The sequence below is a fragment of the Myxine glutinosa genome, chromosome 9, assembly GCF_964187855.1.
Source record: "Myxine glutinosa chromosome 9, kmMyxGlut1.1, whole genome shotgun sequence".
NCBI classification, from domain to species: domain Eukaryota; kingdom Metazoa; phylum Chordata; class Myxini; order Myxiniformes; family Myxinidae; genus Myxine; species Myxine glutinosa.
In genome coordinates, this window is record NC_136269.1 from 96,061,156 (window position 1) to 96,077,866 (window position 16,711).

Here is a 16,711-nt window from a genome sequence, read left to right on the forward strand (position 1 = left end):
GTGTTGTACATGGACTAACTAGGGTGCGATCTTTAATAAAGCCAAATAATGGGGATATTTACAGGGGATCATTTATAAGGGAACATTTACTAAAATTTACAAAGTGAAGTGAACTGATTTACAAAGTGAACTCAATGATTTTCAGAATAAATAAATTTTAAAATAACTTATTAAGCTTGTGTTCATTATTTACAAAAAGGTCGACCTATCCCATTGTCCGTCTTTAATTTCTCTCTGGACGGCGCCATGGCAGATGAGGAGGACCGCAAGGCATGAGGACACAAAAAACAACACCTTTATATGTGCAATCCATGCTTTTCAAGAAGAAGAAAAAAAAAAAAAAAAAAAAACCACATCGCCACATCAATTCTGGAGCTTTGGTCTGACCAGAGACCAGCAATATATTTTTTTCGGCCTTATCTCCATATGCGTGTTTCAGGAGGTGGAACGGAGATGCAACAGGTCTAAAAGTATCCACCTCCGTTCGTGTCTGTTTGTGTCTCTCTATGCCTGGGCCATAACCTTTTTACCATTTGAGCTTTTGCCATCAAATTTTCAACAAAGCTTTATTATGAGAATATGGAGAAGACAAATAAATAATTTGGTTAAAAGGTCACCACATAAAATCGTCAATTTTCTTCCAAATGACTTCAAATTTTAAGAATTTGCATATTGAGTCACTGAGTTGGTTTAATCAAAAGCTAGAAGCCGATTCTTTTTTGGCAGATCAAAAGGTCAGAGGTCAAAGTTACATAAAATACCAATGTCAGTCATATCAATATGTCAGTGACCCAATTCAGAGTGTAACCTGGGATCTGTTAAGAAGGACAAAGGTCACAAAATTGTCAATTCTCATCCGATCAACTTGAAAATTGAGCAGGGCTTGCATATTGGACTAGAGGGGAAGGGGAGGGAAGGGATTACAGGTCTTTCCACTCGTATACAGATGATGAATCAGCCGGTGCATTATGCTAATTGGTGCCGCACACCTAGTCTCTAATTAGCGGCCTAGCCAGCCGATGAGGTACCTGGCACGGTCTGTATATAGTGTAAATTGCAAATTAGTCCTCAACGGACTTCCCCTAATTGCAAGAACGATCACAAAGGTTCCAATTCAACCTGAGACCAGGAATATATAATCTTAATACTGAACACAGCAGGAAAGAAAATAAGCCACAACAATAACGAACAATAAAAAACCCTTAACCCACTGCCGATCATGCATGCCCACGGACCAATGAACAAACAGGAATCTTTAATTATCTAAAGCCTCACCAGTGCCCACATTCATTCCACAATAAAAAGACGAAGGAATGAAAAGATAGAAATACTGGGTACTCCCGACAGAACACCGCAGGAAAAAGTCTCGACTGCTTGGCCAGGGAAAGCAACTTGTCGCTTTGAGCTCGGAAAGAAGAGGATGTGGCTAAGACGAGGCGGGCATGGCCTTGGTGCTGTGGTAAGAACAATGGAGGCCGATTCTGGAGCTTCTCCTGGGTTCTGGCTCACCATACGTGCTTTTAAAGTCTCAGGCCCATGCGTCACTCATGATGCGCCGCGCCCCTTGCTTCTCTCTCCTTCACCATTGATCGTGGGTCCCGTTTCATGGGTGGAGGACTATCCCTCGTGACTTGTCACTCAGACAAGGACCTCCCCCTTCCCTCTCAAGCAGGAACAAAGCCATTTACATGCCTAAACTGGTGCCGACAGCCTAGTAATACACAAAAATAACATAAGGATATATTTACAAAGGGCATAACATAAAACGAAGGCTTGCAGGAATGATGATTTTTCCCTTCACTCTTGAACAGGAACGAAGCAATTTCCAAGCCTAAACTAGTGCCAATGACCAAGTAAAACACTAAAAAGAACACTAGAACGGCACTCAGTAGAGAGCATACCTCCGCCAGGCTGAACCGTTTATGTTTCGTATCCCACCGATAGGTCGGAATTGGATTTGGACATGAACGAAAAGCTAACCGGCTTGTTCTCGTCACTTACACAAATCATCCACCAAGTTTTGTCATAAATCGTCCACAACTTTTTGAAATAATGCTATATATATCGTTTTTTGCACAATCTCTCAATGGTGAAAAAGCACTTTTAAAATTTTCAGATCCAAATCCGGATCCAGATCATCACCAAAATCTAATCATTTCTACTTTGTCACACGCCCAACCTCTCCACCAAATTTTGTCCGAATCCATCCACAACTTTTTGAGATATCCTGTTCCTAGACAGACAGGGGTGAAAACATAACCTTCAACCACCTTAGGTGGTGGAGGTAATAAAAACGGATTTACAAAGGGGAGAACATAAAACGAAGGATCGCAGGAATGGTTATTTTTGGACACATACATTATGAGGGGTGGACACCATCTATGTATTACATATAACAAAGCATATCTAATATTACAATTCATTACTTTACATTGATTATAATACATTCATCAAGAAGCTAACTAAACAATATTAGGCAATGTTAACCCCGAGGAGTAATTTCCACAACAGTACGTTCGCCGACACACTCTAAAAATGCAAAGTTTTTTGGAAAATAATATTGTCAGAAAGCAATAAATGCTTAGTCATAACAAATACTCCATCGTCTCACAACCTACATTTCCTTGACAAAGGTGGCATCAGGATTCATGAACACCTGCCCCTCCTGTCGACCCATTGCATTTCCCGGGCAGAAGAAGTTCAGCCTCAAATAGGTGTAGTCACCTTCCACTGACATGCTGATGTTCTGAGTACCAGAAAAGAGAGTTATCATAACATCACAGTCAATTCTTAGTATTTACATTTAAAGCACGATGCTAATTAGCTTCATATTCAAGACAATGGTTTTCAAAACTTCATACAGATGAGCACGTCTTTAAACATTTGTCCATATAAGATTCCGATTTTGGAGATTGTAAATTAGATCCTGATTTCCCTTCACTCAAAAGGTCAGCCATTGTCGATATGAATATATCAACCATTCTTGGTGTTAAAAATGTGCAGCGTAATCAGATTAAACCAGAGCAGAAGGGCACTCTTTGACGTTGCGACTGCCCACATTATTACATCATCATACATGTACTAAGTTTGATTTAAGCTTAAGAAACATGCACTAAGTTTAAGAAAACGGCACCTATCCAATCGCAAGAATGAGCTTTCAAACTTGTCTCCTTCCACTAAAACCTGGTGGTGCCTTGTCAAGACTTGCACCCTTTGCCCTCACCGTGCTTTGTCACCCTCATGTATAGGAGGCAGGCGGTCCACCAGCAACCCCCTCCTAGTGAAACTGCCTAAATCCAGAACCACTGCTCATCACTCATTTATTCCTTTTTCCCACCTGCGGAACCACCTTCCACACTCTCTTCAATCTCATTCTTCCCTCCATGTCTTCAAGACAGCTGTTCACCACCAACTCAAGCCAGCCCCATTCAAAATCCTGATATTTTCTACACCTGTTAAACCACCCCACCCCTCCTAAACATTTTGCTTATGCATCCATCTTGTCCATCCTTTGTGTTCTCCCAAACCCGCATCCCTTATTTGTCCATCTCTGTCTATTTTCTCCCTCCACCCTGCTGTTGGCGTTTCCCGTTTCTCCTGTTGTTCCCTTTATGTTATGTCATGATTTGTTGTGTCATAGCTCTTCCATGAGCCAAGACCATGTAGTTAAATAAAAATAATAATAAATTACCCCCCCATTCAAACAATACCCCCACATTCGTGGATTCGACATTTGCAGCATTCTCCAGGAATGTATCCCCCGCGAATGTCACGGTCCGACTGTATATACTTATACCAAGTTCGGTCAAAATACCACCACTAGTTCTTAAGTTATCGCGGCAACAGGATTTTTACCAATGTGACATCTGACCTTTGAGCTCATGACCCTAAAATCTAATCGGTTCATCTTTACATCATTATACATACCTGTACCAAATTTGACTAAGATCCCTTCAGCCATTCTCAAGTTATAGACATATTGCAGCCTTTGACCTTTGACCCCGTGACACCAAAATCGAAAAACTACATATTTACCTCATTATGCATACCTGCACCAAGTTTGACTTAGATTCCTTCAGACATTCTAAAGTTATTGTGGTACCGAAAACCTATCACGGACGGACGGACGGACGAATGCACAAACGGACAACCTGAAAACATAGTGCCTCCAGAGACAGGCATAATTAAGGGTCAGCCCAAAAATACTAAATTGTGGTTAGTTTTCAAAAGCATGACATATAAAACACAAGTTGTGCTTACCAAATTTTTAAAACTGAGTTTAATAACTAATGAATCAATAAAACTTTTCCAAGTGCTTCATTGCAGTTTGGAGCAAGCAAAATGTTCCAAAATGGCAGTTAATGTTTTGAGTTCACCTTGATAGTGGAGATGTGAAAAGGGGTTGCTATTCCAAAGATCGGCAGAATCACAGTCTCGTACTTCTTGTCAATGAAGATTTTTTGAGCATGGATCTCAGGATCCTTTGGCATTTGATCCAGATCCTTATATGAAACATTTGACTTGCACAGTCTGAGGGAGGTACAAGACACAAATATTCACAAATATTCAGGTATTCAAGATGGCTGACCAGACATGTTTATAAAGGACCACATGTATGTTGGTTAAAAGATGTGAAAAAAGCAACCTTCCATTATGCAACGCTCAGTGATGGGAGCCAAATAAATAATTCCTGGTATGCAATACCATTTGCATAGTTAGCTTTCTGGTGAACAGCTTTATAACAATTTCTCATTTTTAATGTACTGTATGTACCCCCAATAATTCCCAAATGTCGGCCTGTAACAAGCCTCCTCGACATCAAAATAACAGATAGTATTACAAGGTGAATTTAAATATCACGAGGACATACTGAGTAGGCTGCGCATTCCCCGCCTGCTTTGTAAGCCTGATCCGTGCTTCCTCATTCAGCTGGTGAGACAGCTCCTTCTGGTGATCTTTCCGTTTCTCTACCGCAGTCATCTCATTCTGCTTGGGCGCACATACAGCATCATGTAAGCATGCTGTGTTACAGTGTTACAGATCATATACGCATGCCATGTCACAGATAATCACAAGATCCAGAGATCTGTTTGTCGTGCCTACCCGGGTTCTCTCAGATAGAAGGTTCGCAGTCTTGCCCGCACGCCCAAGAAGGTGCTCTGCATCATTTTCATCTTCCTCATCTTCATCGTCCATCTCTTCTTCACTCTGCAGAGAAAGCACAATGGCCAAACAATAGCACCCAATAAGGCCCTAGGGTATATATAATTGTTTAGTACAGCCCATATGGATTAATGTCATGCACTTTTGTTACCTCCACCCCTGAAGGTGGATGGAGGTTATGTTTTCACCTCTGTTCATCTGTGTGAGCAAGATATCTCATAACGTAATGGACAGACTCAGACGTAACTTGGTGGACAGGTTGGGTGTGTGACAAAGACGAATGATTTGATTTTGGTGAAGATCCGGATACTATAATTTTAAAGTGATTGTTCGCCTTTTGAGAGAAATGGCCAAAAACGTTATACAGCATGATATCTTAAAAGGTTGTGCACAGATTATGCCAAAACTAGGTGGATATGTGACAAGAACAAGCCAATTAGATTTTGGTTCAGGTCCGAATGCAGATCCGGCCTATCAGTGGATGCAAAATGTAAATTGTTCAGCATGGTGGAGGTATGTGCTCTACCAAGTGACACTTTGTCTTAACATAAATATTCCAACAATTACATAACAAGCACTTACCTTCAGAAATATTCCGACATTTTTCACCTTCTTCTTGGCATCAATCAATACAGTGGCAGGGCCGTCCTATACAAAAAGTACGTTAAAACAAGGTTATGCAATGCAAAATTCAAAACTTTGTTAATTTCCTTCAAAGGATAACAAGTACATATCACACTAATCACTACATTTTAACATTGTTCTTTATAGATTGAAAAATGGATGTGCCTAAAGAGCCCAATGCAGTTGATAAGAATATTCTTGTCCCAGCAATTACTTCATCAAATATATTGGCAATCGTTGCAAGAGATGATTAGTAACTGCTTTGTACCTCGTTCACTTGAACTGTATCACCAATAAATATCGAGTAAGCCTTGTCTTGATTTGACTGGGATGCTTTATTGGGAACATTACTGAGGCCAATGTTCAAGTTGAATACCATATCTGCAGAATGAACAAAACAAAAGTAAAACAATAAAATAACCGAAATACCATCAAAATCAGCTTATTTATGTAGGTCCCAGTATCAGAAAGACTAATTCATTAGAATTCAACAAAAAGGAGTAAAGACTTGGATGCAGTTTAAAAGTTTAACTTTGATCTGCAGCTTATTCAGGACTTACTCTTCTTCACTACATTTTGATTTTTGCTGTTGATGATCAAGGAGCTCTCCCGAAACTCGATTCCCATTGCAAATCTGAAAAAGAAATGGAATTTTCACATGCAGTTAGGGAACAAGTCAATAAAGCATTTACAGACTTCAGAACAAAAATATAACAGGGAAAGCAGATAGATTAGTCAAACAAATTAATTTTCCCATATTTTCCATACTAAGCTAAAATGCCATTGCAAATCCCCACTCTTCCCACCTAAAGCAAGGTTGAAAGATCGCAAAAGGTTCCACCAGAAATGAACCAATATGAAATTAAGAGTTTTAAAATTCCCCGTTTTGACCCCTGTAAAACTAAGTCGTCACCCCTTTGGACATGAACTGGGAGTCAAATAAAAAAGATCGTTACATATTTCATGCGTCCCCAAATGTTGATTGCATATAAAAAGCTGCATTAAAATGTTTTTAATTTTGCCTGTAGATGCATTTTTTGGTATTTGACCCTTTGAATGGACCCCAGGAGGCAGGTGGAAAATGTTACTGTTCTTGCACCTTCATGGCGTGTGGTGATCAGAACTACCAAGTTTGGTGAATTTTTGCCCAACCGCCTAGGAGGAGATAGCGTGATGCACAGACAGGAGGAGATAGTGTGATGCACAGACAGACACAGATGGAACCAATTCCAATGCCCCCCCCCCCCCTTTTCTCATAAAGCATGGTGATAGTTAAAGTAATGTCTTTCTTCAATGTTCCTATTTAAGGATGTTCCTAATGTTCCTATTCAATGTTCCTATTTAATGTTCCTATGTTTAATGTCTGTGAACCTGCTTCCCTCATCATTTCAATCCTCCGTGAGCCAAGATTTCCACATGGGAAATATGGGGGAAAAAATCATTTCTAGACTTCATTTACAAGATAAATTATTTAAAAGCATGCAAATAATTTTATCTCGGTTCCTGTTGTATCACGGTTTTGGACAGAATAACAAAATTGAAAACCAAAATAGACGCATCTTATTTTGGGGTGGGAAAGTGAAGGCAACACAGTTGATTTAATTGTCCCTTAACTGGTTGCTATTTTGCATTCTTAACATTTGGGGAAAGAAACAATGCTAGAAATGTGACCATTTGGATACACTTGTTTAAACTGTATTTTATATTCATAGATATGGATAGTCAATAGTCATGTATTTTTGCAAAAAATATCAAAGCAAGCAAAAGTTGGACCAAATATGTTCCACTATTTTGTGACAAGTAGAGATTATTAATCTTGGGTGTTCTTATGTGGTGGGCAGAAATACATTTTTATCAATAGAAACATGGTCAATAATTTTTTGTTTCTAAGAATGTTAGCAGCCAGTTAGGGTACAATTAAATAAACTGAGGCGCTTTTCCAAATTATCTGGCCAAGAAGAAAAAAAAACAACTTCAAAGCAAAGTTGTGAATAAGAATAATTCCAATGGATAGTCGTTGATAACTATGGGTGAGGACTGGCAGGATAGCTCAGAGGTATGTGCACTCGCCTACAAGCCATTAAGCCTGGATTTGAATTTCAACCAACCTATTTAAAATGTCATCTTGGCGTTTCGCAGGCAGCGAGAGGCATCGACGTGTGCAACGTTTCTTCGATAGACGTTAAACTGAGCATCCCCTCTGTGAGCATTCGTAGTTGAATGTAAAAAAAAAAAAATACACGGCGTCTTTCACAAAGGAGGATGTGAGTCATCTCCAACATCCTGAACAAATTACAAATTTCTTCTCACATGTGCAAATGCACTATCAACGTTTCAGCTGCACCTCAGTGATGATGCAACCAGCTGGTCAAATTCGTAATTGAATCCCAGTTATCGCCAGCACCCTGACCAAATTCCAAATTCCTGCCTCCTTCAAATGTCAGGCCTGGCCAGCCAGTTCATAAAAGAGTTAATTCATCCATAACACGATCAACAGAGCACGACAAACCTACATCTGATTTATTTTAAAGTTAAACCGACATCTGATTTATTTTAAACCTGCATCTGATTTATTTTCCATTTTAAATTACGAAAATATTTATATTGACAACTTGTACATCTGCAAGGATGGAGTAATTAGACACAACTTGCATTCATACTTTTCAAATTATTGGCTCAGTGGCTATTTGGTAATGTGACAAACTGACTTTATTAACATTCCACATAAAAAAAACAACAAAAAAAAAACAACCCTTTTCACCAATAAGCCAAGTTTTGCCAGAAGGACATCAACCACAGGCATTGCATTTTATCTTTTCAATTAGCAGGACATGAGGGAATAAAATAAAATTCAGGAACTCAAGAAAATAAACTGGTGTTTCAGAGTACATAAATTCACATTTTCCTTGTAAAAATCTCATGAGAATTTTTTGTAAGCATTCTGAAGATAGAAAAACAATATGGACTTACCCAAGGTTTTTTGAAAATAAATCCATAAGATCGCCTCGAGTCTTTGTGACAAATGACATTGTAGCTTGGTGAATGTCACAAAGTTTTTTCCCTAAAATTAAAGTAAAAAAAAGGAATAACAAATTAGGTTTAAACTCTTCATGCAAATACAAAAAAAGACATTTAAATCAGAAAAAAACACGATTTTTCACTAATTCAGAGTGCAAACCCTATACACAGTGCCTTCAGAAAGTATTCACAACCCTCAAGTTTTTCACATTTTGTTGTTACACCCTGAATTTAAAATAGATTAAATTTAGATTTTTGTCATTGATCTACACATAACACCACATAGTATCAAAGTGGGATTTTTTTTTTAAAGTTTTACAAATCAATTAAAAATGAAAGGCTGAATTGACGAGGCAATTAGTATGACACTCCAAATTGAGCTCAGGTGCATTAAATTTCCTTTGATCATCTGTGAGATGTCTCTGCAACTTTATTGGAGTCCACCTGTGGCCAATTCAATTGATTGGACATGATTTAGAAAGAAACACACCTTCCTATATAAGGTCCTACAGTTATCAGTGCATGTCAGAGCAGAAACTTTACCATGAAGTCCATGGCACTGTCTGTAGAACTCCAAAATAGAATTGTGAGGAGGCATAGACCTGGGAAAGGGTATAAAACAATTTCTAGAGTGTTGAAAGTTTCTCCATCAGAAAGAAAGCACAGTAAGCTCCATCATTAGGAAATGGAAAGAATATGGAACTACCCTGTCTTCCGAGAGCTGGCAGTCCGACCAAAGTAAACAACCGGGCAATACGGACTTTGGTCAGGGAGGTGGCCAAGAACCCAATGACCACTCTGACAGAACTACAGAGTTCCTTGGTCGAGATGGGAGAACCGGCTGGAAGGACAACAGTCAATGCAGCCATTCACAAATCTAGGCTTTATGTGAGAGTGGCCAGAAGGAAGCCACTCCTGAAAAAAAGGCACATGAAAGACTCGAAGTATGAGGCAAATGATTATGTCGTCTGACGAGATGAAAATTGAACTCTCGCCTGAATGCAAAGCGCTACATCTGGACGGAAACCGAACACAGCTCATCACACATCTAACACTATCCCGACTGTGAAGCATGTTGGTGGCAGCATCATGCTTTTCAGTGGCAGGAACTGGGAAACTTGGAAGGATCGAGGGAATAATGAATGGGGCCAAATACAGGCAAATCCTTGAGAAGAACCTGCTTCAGAGTGCAAAAGACCTTAGACTACGGTGAAGATTTACGTTCCAACAGGACAATGACCCCAAGCATACAGCCAAAGCAACACTGGAATGGCTTCAGAACAAGAACATAAAAGCCCTTGAGTGGCCCAGAAAAAGCCCAGACTTTAATCCCATTGAGAATCGATGGAAAGACTTGAAGATTGCTGTTCACCGACACTCCCGATCCAACTTGACAGAGCTCGGGCAAATTTGCAAAAGAAAGAATGGGAGAAACTCCCCAAATCCAGATGTGCAAAGCTGATACAAATATACTCAAGAAGGCTCGAAACTGTAATCACTGCCTAAGGCGTTTCCAGGAAGTACTGACACAGGGGGTTGAATACTTGTGTAAATTAGATATTTTTGTATTTCATTTTTAATTATTGTGAAATTACCTTGGACATTTGACTTTCACATTATGGGGTATTACATGTAGATCAGACAAAAATCTCAAATTTGCATCTTCCAATGATGACGCCGATATTCCTGTTACTTAAACTTTCCTATTGGGCAGCTTGATGACCAAAAGGTTGCTGGTTTTCCGGATTCAGGATTTCAGGTTTCAGGACTGCTTAATTTTATCACAAATATACAAAGTGGACACCTGATAGGAAGTCATTACGTAACTTACGTAGTATGGTGTATCAAATGTTTCTGTTAAACTACATTGCTGCACTTTCAAAGCACCCGTTGTTATTTACAAATATGTCAACCACACACACACACAGACAAATGTAACTGAGCTCATTAACACCAATTTTATTTTGCAAACCATCTAGACATTTTAACACTTAGTTTTCGTAAGTTACAATAATGACAGTGGACACCAAAAGTCATCAGTTCAAGCAAACAACAGTTTATTGAACATGTCAACCTTTTTACATGAAAGTTTCAAGCACGAGATGTGCTGTACATCGTCTTTTTTTTTCAAACTGAGGTACAGTTTCGGTGTTGTTTTGTTTTGTTTTTGGGGGGGGGGGGGGGTGGGGGGGGGGGGGTTCCAGAGGGGGTTGTGTCGCATGATAACTTATGGTTATGATTAATCAAAGTGAACATGGTATACAAAGAACCCAGGAAATTTTCTTAAGCTGGAATATAATGTATAAATTTAAGTTTTCTTTTATTGTGTAGGTATTTTAATTCCTGCTCTTTACTGCAGAATACTGCACCAACCATAAAACATACACAGCAATTGCTCCTGTTATAAAAATCACAATGTATTCCTTGCATAAAATCTAAAAGATGGTATGGGATAAATTGAGAATTGCATGTTTTGCTAGTTAACCCTCTTCCCTCACTCACATCCCCCTGCCCCAGAAAAACATCTCATGTATGCACAATGCAGTGGTGACAAACTGATTTCTTCTCATTTTTCAGCTGCACAAAAACACTTCTACCAGTGTTGAGTTTACTTGGAGACAATGCATGGTCTCAATAATAAAGAGAACAAGTTTGCAGCACATTCACTTCTCTAGCAGTAACAGTTGAAATTAATCATCTAACAAAAATGTCAACAATGCTCGTTTCCACTGTAACATTTTCCCCTTTCTGTTTTCCTTTCTAAGCTCTTCATTTGCTGTGCATGTAAATGTGAACTTCATCCTACAAAAGTACATGACTGGCATTAACATTCACCTCTCATTTGTTTTGCTAATTTGAGCTAATTTTGAGCTAATTGAGACCAAAATGCATTGTCGCAAATGAATATGAAAATAAAATAAATTCACTCCCGGAAGTGTTCAAACTAATGTGTTGTCCTGTCTTAACTTACGTAATACACGAGAGTTAAAAATCATTTTTTTTCCGACGTCCAAATCAACTAACAATGTCTGAATTGGATTTCTGTACGTAAATTTATATTTCAAGTAATAAATAACAACGTAAGCCCACACCAAACAACGATCTGAACAACCCACGACGAGGCTACTATGTAACAACGAAAGCAAGATCAAGCCGACGGACGATGTCCAAAGTTACTTACGTAGCATTAAATCATAGTTTGAACTGTTACGCCGCCTACAAATCATATTCACTATCGTAAATTCAGAACATAAGAACTGTAAATATCTTAGTGATAATTTGTTAGAATAAGGACTCCAATTTACGGAAGTACTATGCAGACATCGAATAATACTACGTACGTTACAAATACTCGTCAGATGTGCGTGTCCGTGTAACTTATGTTGACACGGTAGCAGAAAAAAGGCTCATGCTATTTGATCGATTTATTCATTACGTTGTATGTATTTCTAAAACGAGACGCTGATCCTTATAAGCATATTATTATTACAAATAGTGAAACTGTTATCTATAATTGCTCATCTACGCACAAATAGTTACCAGAATCTACGCACGTAACAACGGACTGGGAACATTATTTGCAGTGAACGTCGCTGTTCATGACCTATGTCACGTACGTAGAAAAACGACGTCTAAAAATGCTAAACTTTAAAAAAAATAAAAAAATAAACGTAAATATGCTAAATTGGACACTGTGTTTCATATTTCAGCGTTCATTCGGAATTGGCGGCTGCTTCAGGCATATGTCTGATTGGATGATGAGTGATAGGCATTCCCCCACTCACCAGTCTTGGAAACCCGTCTTTTGCTTTCACGGTTTAAAAGCCTACGGGGGTTCTACGTACGTTACAAAGTGGATCCGGAAATTATCCTCGGCGAAAGTTTTTAATTTGCATCCCCAAGGTCAGGGTTTCAGAACCTGTGTGAATACTGAGGAAAAGTATTCAATGGAAGAAGTGTTTCTCACGTAGTCGGTATTCTACAGATAGTTAGGAATTGTTATAATTGATCAACCAAAATGTGAAAGTCCAGTGGACACGAAGGTAAATTACGTTCCCGGTAACAGTCGGATCGATTTATTGATTAGGTAACCACCTTTCCGGAAGTGATTGTTTGTGGATATATTTCTTTCATCCACAACCAAACTGGTGTCAAAATGTAAACAAAGAAAATGTCCTGTAAATATTGTTGCGGATATGGCATTTGGCCTCCATATCCGCTTGTAAATATTCCCCTATTTCCCCAATACTCCCCAACTATCCCCAATCGCCCATTCCCTAGTCCCATTGCCTGTAAATAACACTCTGTAGAACCGACCTTCCCCTTTTTCCCCCATTAAATGTCGTGCCCAGGTCCACCGCATCTCACGTAGACAACTTTCGGACATCTTGCTAGTTATTCTTAGTCTATGTCAGTTAAGGACTCGTTTCCATTAATTCTGACTCTTCGTTGCACCAGAATGTGATTGTATGGCACCAGTAGTGAGTTTAGGACCTCCCCATACCTCCTCCCATCTTCCTCATGAAACAACAACAACAACAACAACTACAACAACGGCGTGCGGGGAGTGTGCGTCCTCACACCGGCTTGGTTAGCCGCCATTGACCATGCGCTCCGACGGGGTTACCACGAAGGGGCTCACTGTCAGCTCCTCGTCAAGGGCGGAGCCCGGTAACCCCCCCGCACCCAATAAGAAGGGCGGACTGATTCCATCTGGGGCGGAGCTAACTAGCCGAGGGCGTGTCACTCCCCGCCGGATATACGCAGCCTACCGGACGTGACGTCAGATGCGCCCCCAGCTTGGAGAAAGAACGTCACCTTCCAGCGCTGAGAGAGACCTCCCGCATCTCTGGACCGGACCGGGTCGATTCTGTCCCTGAGCCAAGAGTGCACCTTGAGCCATCGACTACCCGCCTTCCTTGCCATCAATCCCCGTGTGAGTCAGTCTTGTCCCGTTTATCTGTCGTCTGTCGGGGCTAAGATAAGACCGTGTTTAAGTGCCCACCTTCCTATGCTGTCTCTCTTGTCGTTGTAATCTAACCTTCCGCAATATTATAACCTCCTCCGGAGGTCTTGAGAACCGTACCCCTTGTGTCGTTGCCTTAATCCCAGCCGTTGTGTCCTTTTCCTTCATTGATTTAGCATAGCGCGATTCGGCCAACGTTCGAGTGTAATCGGGTAACTTGTGCGAACACGGCGGCCATTCCGCTCGGCCCAGCATAACATCTTAATAAGTCGTGTCCGTAACAATTGGTGTCGAGGAGTGGAATTCGGACCTGGGACTAAATTTGTTAGGCCCAAATTTTGGAACACCAATTGTACCACTAGGGTAACAATTGGTGTTGGGAGGTAGAATTCGATCCGGAGCGCGTTTCCCGCGCTCGAAATTATAACGGCGAAATTTGATTTTGTTTTACGAAAATAAAAACCCGAATTTTGAAAGTCGCGCTATGGCAGACCAAGTCGGCTGGGTTCCGGTAGAGGAGAGTGAGGCAGGGTCGATCCAGGACCAAATTGAGGGACATGAGGGACAGGAGGAGAGCGAAGCAGTGAGGGCGGCAGGGTCGCAAAATAGCATTGTCGTGCACGAGGTGGCCACGGCGTCCACGCCCGCGACCGTAGTGGCGCCACCGGTGGATTTGAACTTGTTTTTAATACAAATGAAGGCCCTTATGGCCCAGAATAGTGAGCAAATGAGGGCTGATAGTAAGCGATTGGGTGAGCGATTGGAGGGCCAAATAGGGGTAATAAGGGACGAAGCGAGGGCTCAGAGTGAGCAAATGGGGGTAATGGGAAACCAAATGGGGGTAATGGGAAACCAAATGGGGGTAATGAGGGACGAAGCGAGGGGTACCGGTGAGGGGTTAGACAATAATTTTAAGGGATTAGACAAGAAATTTGGGAAGTTAGACAATAATTTTGAGGAGTTAGACAAGAAATTTGGGAAGTTAGACAATAATTTTGAGGGGTTAGACAACGGGATAAAAGAGGTGAGAAGTGGGTTAAAGGGGGTAGAAAACAGAATGGCCGCTCAAGAGAATCAAATGGAAGGGATGCAAAAGGGGTTGGAGGGGTTAGAAAACAGGATGGAAGGCAAATTGAGGGACATGAGGGACCAAGCGGAAAGGGAAGTTAAACAAATGGGGCAGCAGATAGAGGGGGTCAGAATGGGGGTAGAAACCAAACTGGATGCTCACAGGGAGGAAATGGAGCAGATGAGGGTGGCATCTGGGCAGGAGATGCAAGTGATGGGAGAGGAGATCAGAAGAGGTGTGAGTGAGGATGTCGGAGGAGTGCGCGAGGAGGTGAGGCACTGTAAGGAGCACATGGAGAAGGAGGTGAGAAAGGGGACTGTAAAGTTACAAGGGGGCATAGAGGACCTGACGCAGGAGGTGGAGCAGCTGACGGTGGGACAGACGGAGTTAGTGGAGCAGGTACAAAGGAACACTGCGGTAATAGGAGGGTTAAAAGCGACACAAAATGACCTAAAAAATGACTTGGTAGCGACGAAGAGGGAATGTCAGATGGTATGTGAGGGATTGACAACGAGGTTGGACGAGGTGATAGAGGTAATGGAGACGAAGGACCGGCAGATGAAGACGCACATGGAAACGGTCAAGGTAGCCTTGGAGGACGAGCTTGAGGAGACGTACCGGGGAATAAAAGAGGTGAAGCAGAAACTAGAAGAAGTGGAAGAAGGGATGAGCGAAATTAAGAAGCGACGGAGAGGGGATAAGAAAGAGATAAAAGAGGAGATAAAAGAATTGGTCCAAAGTCTGTGTTTGGATCGTGATGATGTGCTCATTAACCGGATGAGGGATTCGCAGGTGATGGAGGAGAAGCGAAGAGGAAGAGGACCTGGTGTAAGTGGTGACCAATATGGTCGTGCGTATGATGCGCCAGGGGATTTAATAAGCTTGGGGGTCGAGATAGACCCGGGTGTTCGTGAGAGGCCGTTGGTGAAGTGTGCGACAGGTCTGGTGTGCGAAAGAGGAGGTGTGCGAGAAAGTCCGACTCTGGGGTGTGTGAGGAAAAAGTGCGTGCCAAGGAGTGAGGGTGCTGGCAGGAGTGAGTTGGTCGTAGCGCGTGTGCGAGGGAGCACATGGAAGCGCGGTGTGGTAAGTGTTACAGAGGGTGTGACGGGAGAGTGTGCACAAGAGTGTGCGCGAGAAAGGTGTGTGACGGACGGGTGCATGAGGAAAGAGTGCGCTGTCAAAGGCAAGGAAGAATGCACACCTGTGGTGAGTGTTACAGAGGGTGTAACGGGAGAGTGTGCGCGAGAAAGGTGTGTGACGGACAGGTGCATGGGGAAAGAGTGCGCTGTCGAGAGTAAGGGTGAGTGCGCTGTCAAGAATGGAGGTGAGAGTAGTGAGAGTGACAAGGAGCGTGAGTTGGTTGTGACAGGTGAGAAAGGATGCACACCTGGAATGGTAGAGCGTGAGTGGGAATGCACGCTGGAATTGGTAGTGAGGCACGTGGTTGGGTGTGCGAATGAGAGCACACCTGTGATTGTCACAGAGGAGGTGACCGAGGAGGGGGCGCGAAGAGGTGTGTTGGTGAGGTGTGCGACCAACGAATGTGTGCCAAAGTGTTCGGTGGTCAGGTGTGTGACCAAGGCTGTGAGTGGAATGAGGGTACCTGGGTGTGTAAGGAAAGGTACGAGGAGCATGGAAACGGCTGGATGTGTGAGCAAGGAACGGGCTGCGGGGTGTAAGCGTCCAGGTGAAGCATCGACGTTACACGGGTTAGAGGTTAGAGCGACTTTTAGCCGAATCGGGCCCTCGGTGCGTGCTGGGCCTCGCTTTGAACGGCCGCGTCCGTGCTCCACTAGGCGGAGCGGGCAGCCCGATAGAAAGGGTCGTCATGGCGACCACTTTTTGTTGAGGCAGTCCGGCAGGTCGAGATC

The 16,711-nt window shown here is 41.9% G+C and overlaps 1 protein-coding gene across 2 annotated transcripts in view; it reads right to left on the reverse strand.

Moving 5' to 3' along the window:
• The window catches only part of LOC137435216 (FACT complex subunit SPT16), a 109,580-nt gene that overhangs the window by 36,676 nt on the left and 56,193 nt on the right, over positions 1 to 16,711 (reverse strand). For both annotated transcript variants that reach the window (XM_068128798.2, XM_068128797.2), the window contains exons 8-15: positions 8,758 to 8,848; positions 6,348 to 6,421; positions 6,056 to 6,168; positions 5,746 to 5,811; positions 5,104 to 5,208; positions 4,871 to 4,986; positions 4,377 to 4,530; positions 2,619 to 2,746 (exon numbers count right to left, since the gene is read on the reverse strand). In XM_068128798.2, coding sequence (XP_067984899.2) covers positions 2,619 to 2,746; positions 4,377 to 4,530; positions 4,871 to 4,986; positions 5,104 to 5,208; positions 5,746 to 5,811; positions 6,056 to 6,168; positions 6,348 to 6,421; positions 8,758 to 8,848 — 847 coding nt within the window. The remainder of the gene's footprint in view (positions 1 to 2,618; positions 2,747 to 4,376; positions 4,531 to 4,870; positions 4,987 to 5,103; positions 5,209 to 5,745; positions 5,812 to 6,055; positions 6,169 to 6,347; positions 6,422 to 8,757; positions 8,849 to 16,711) is intronic.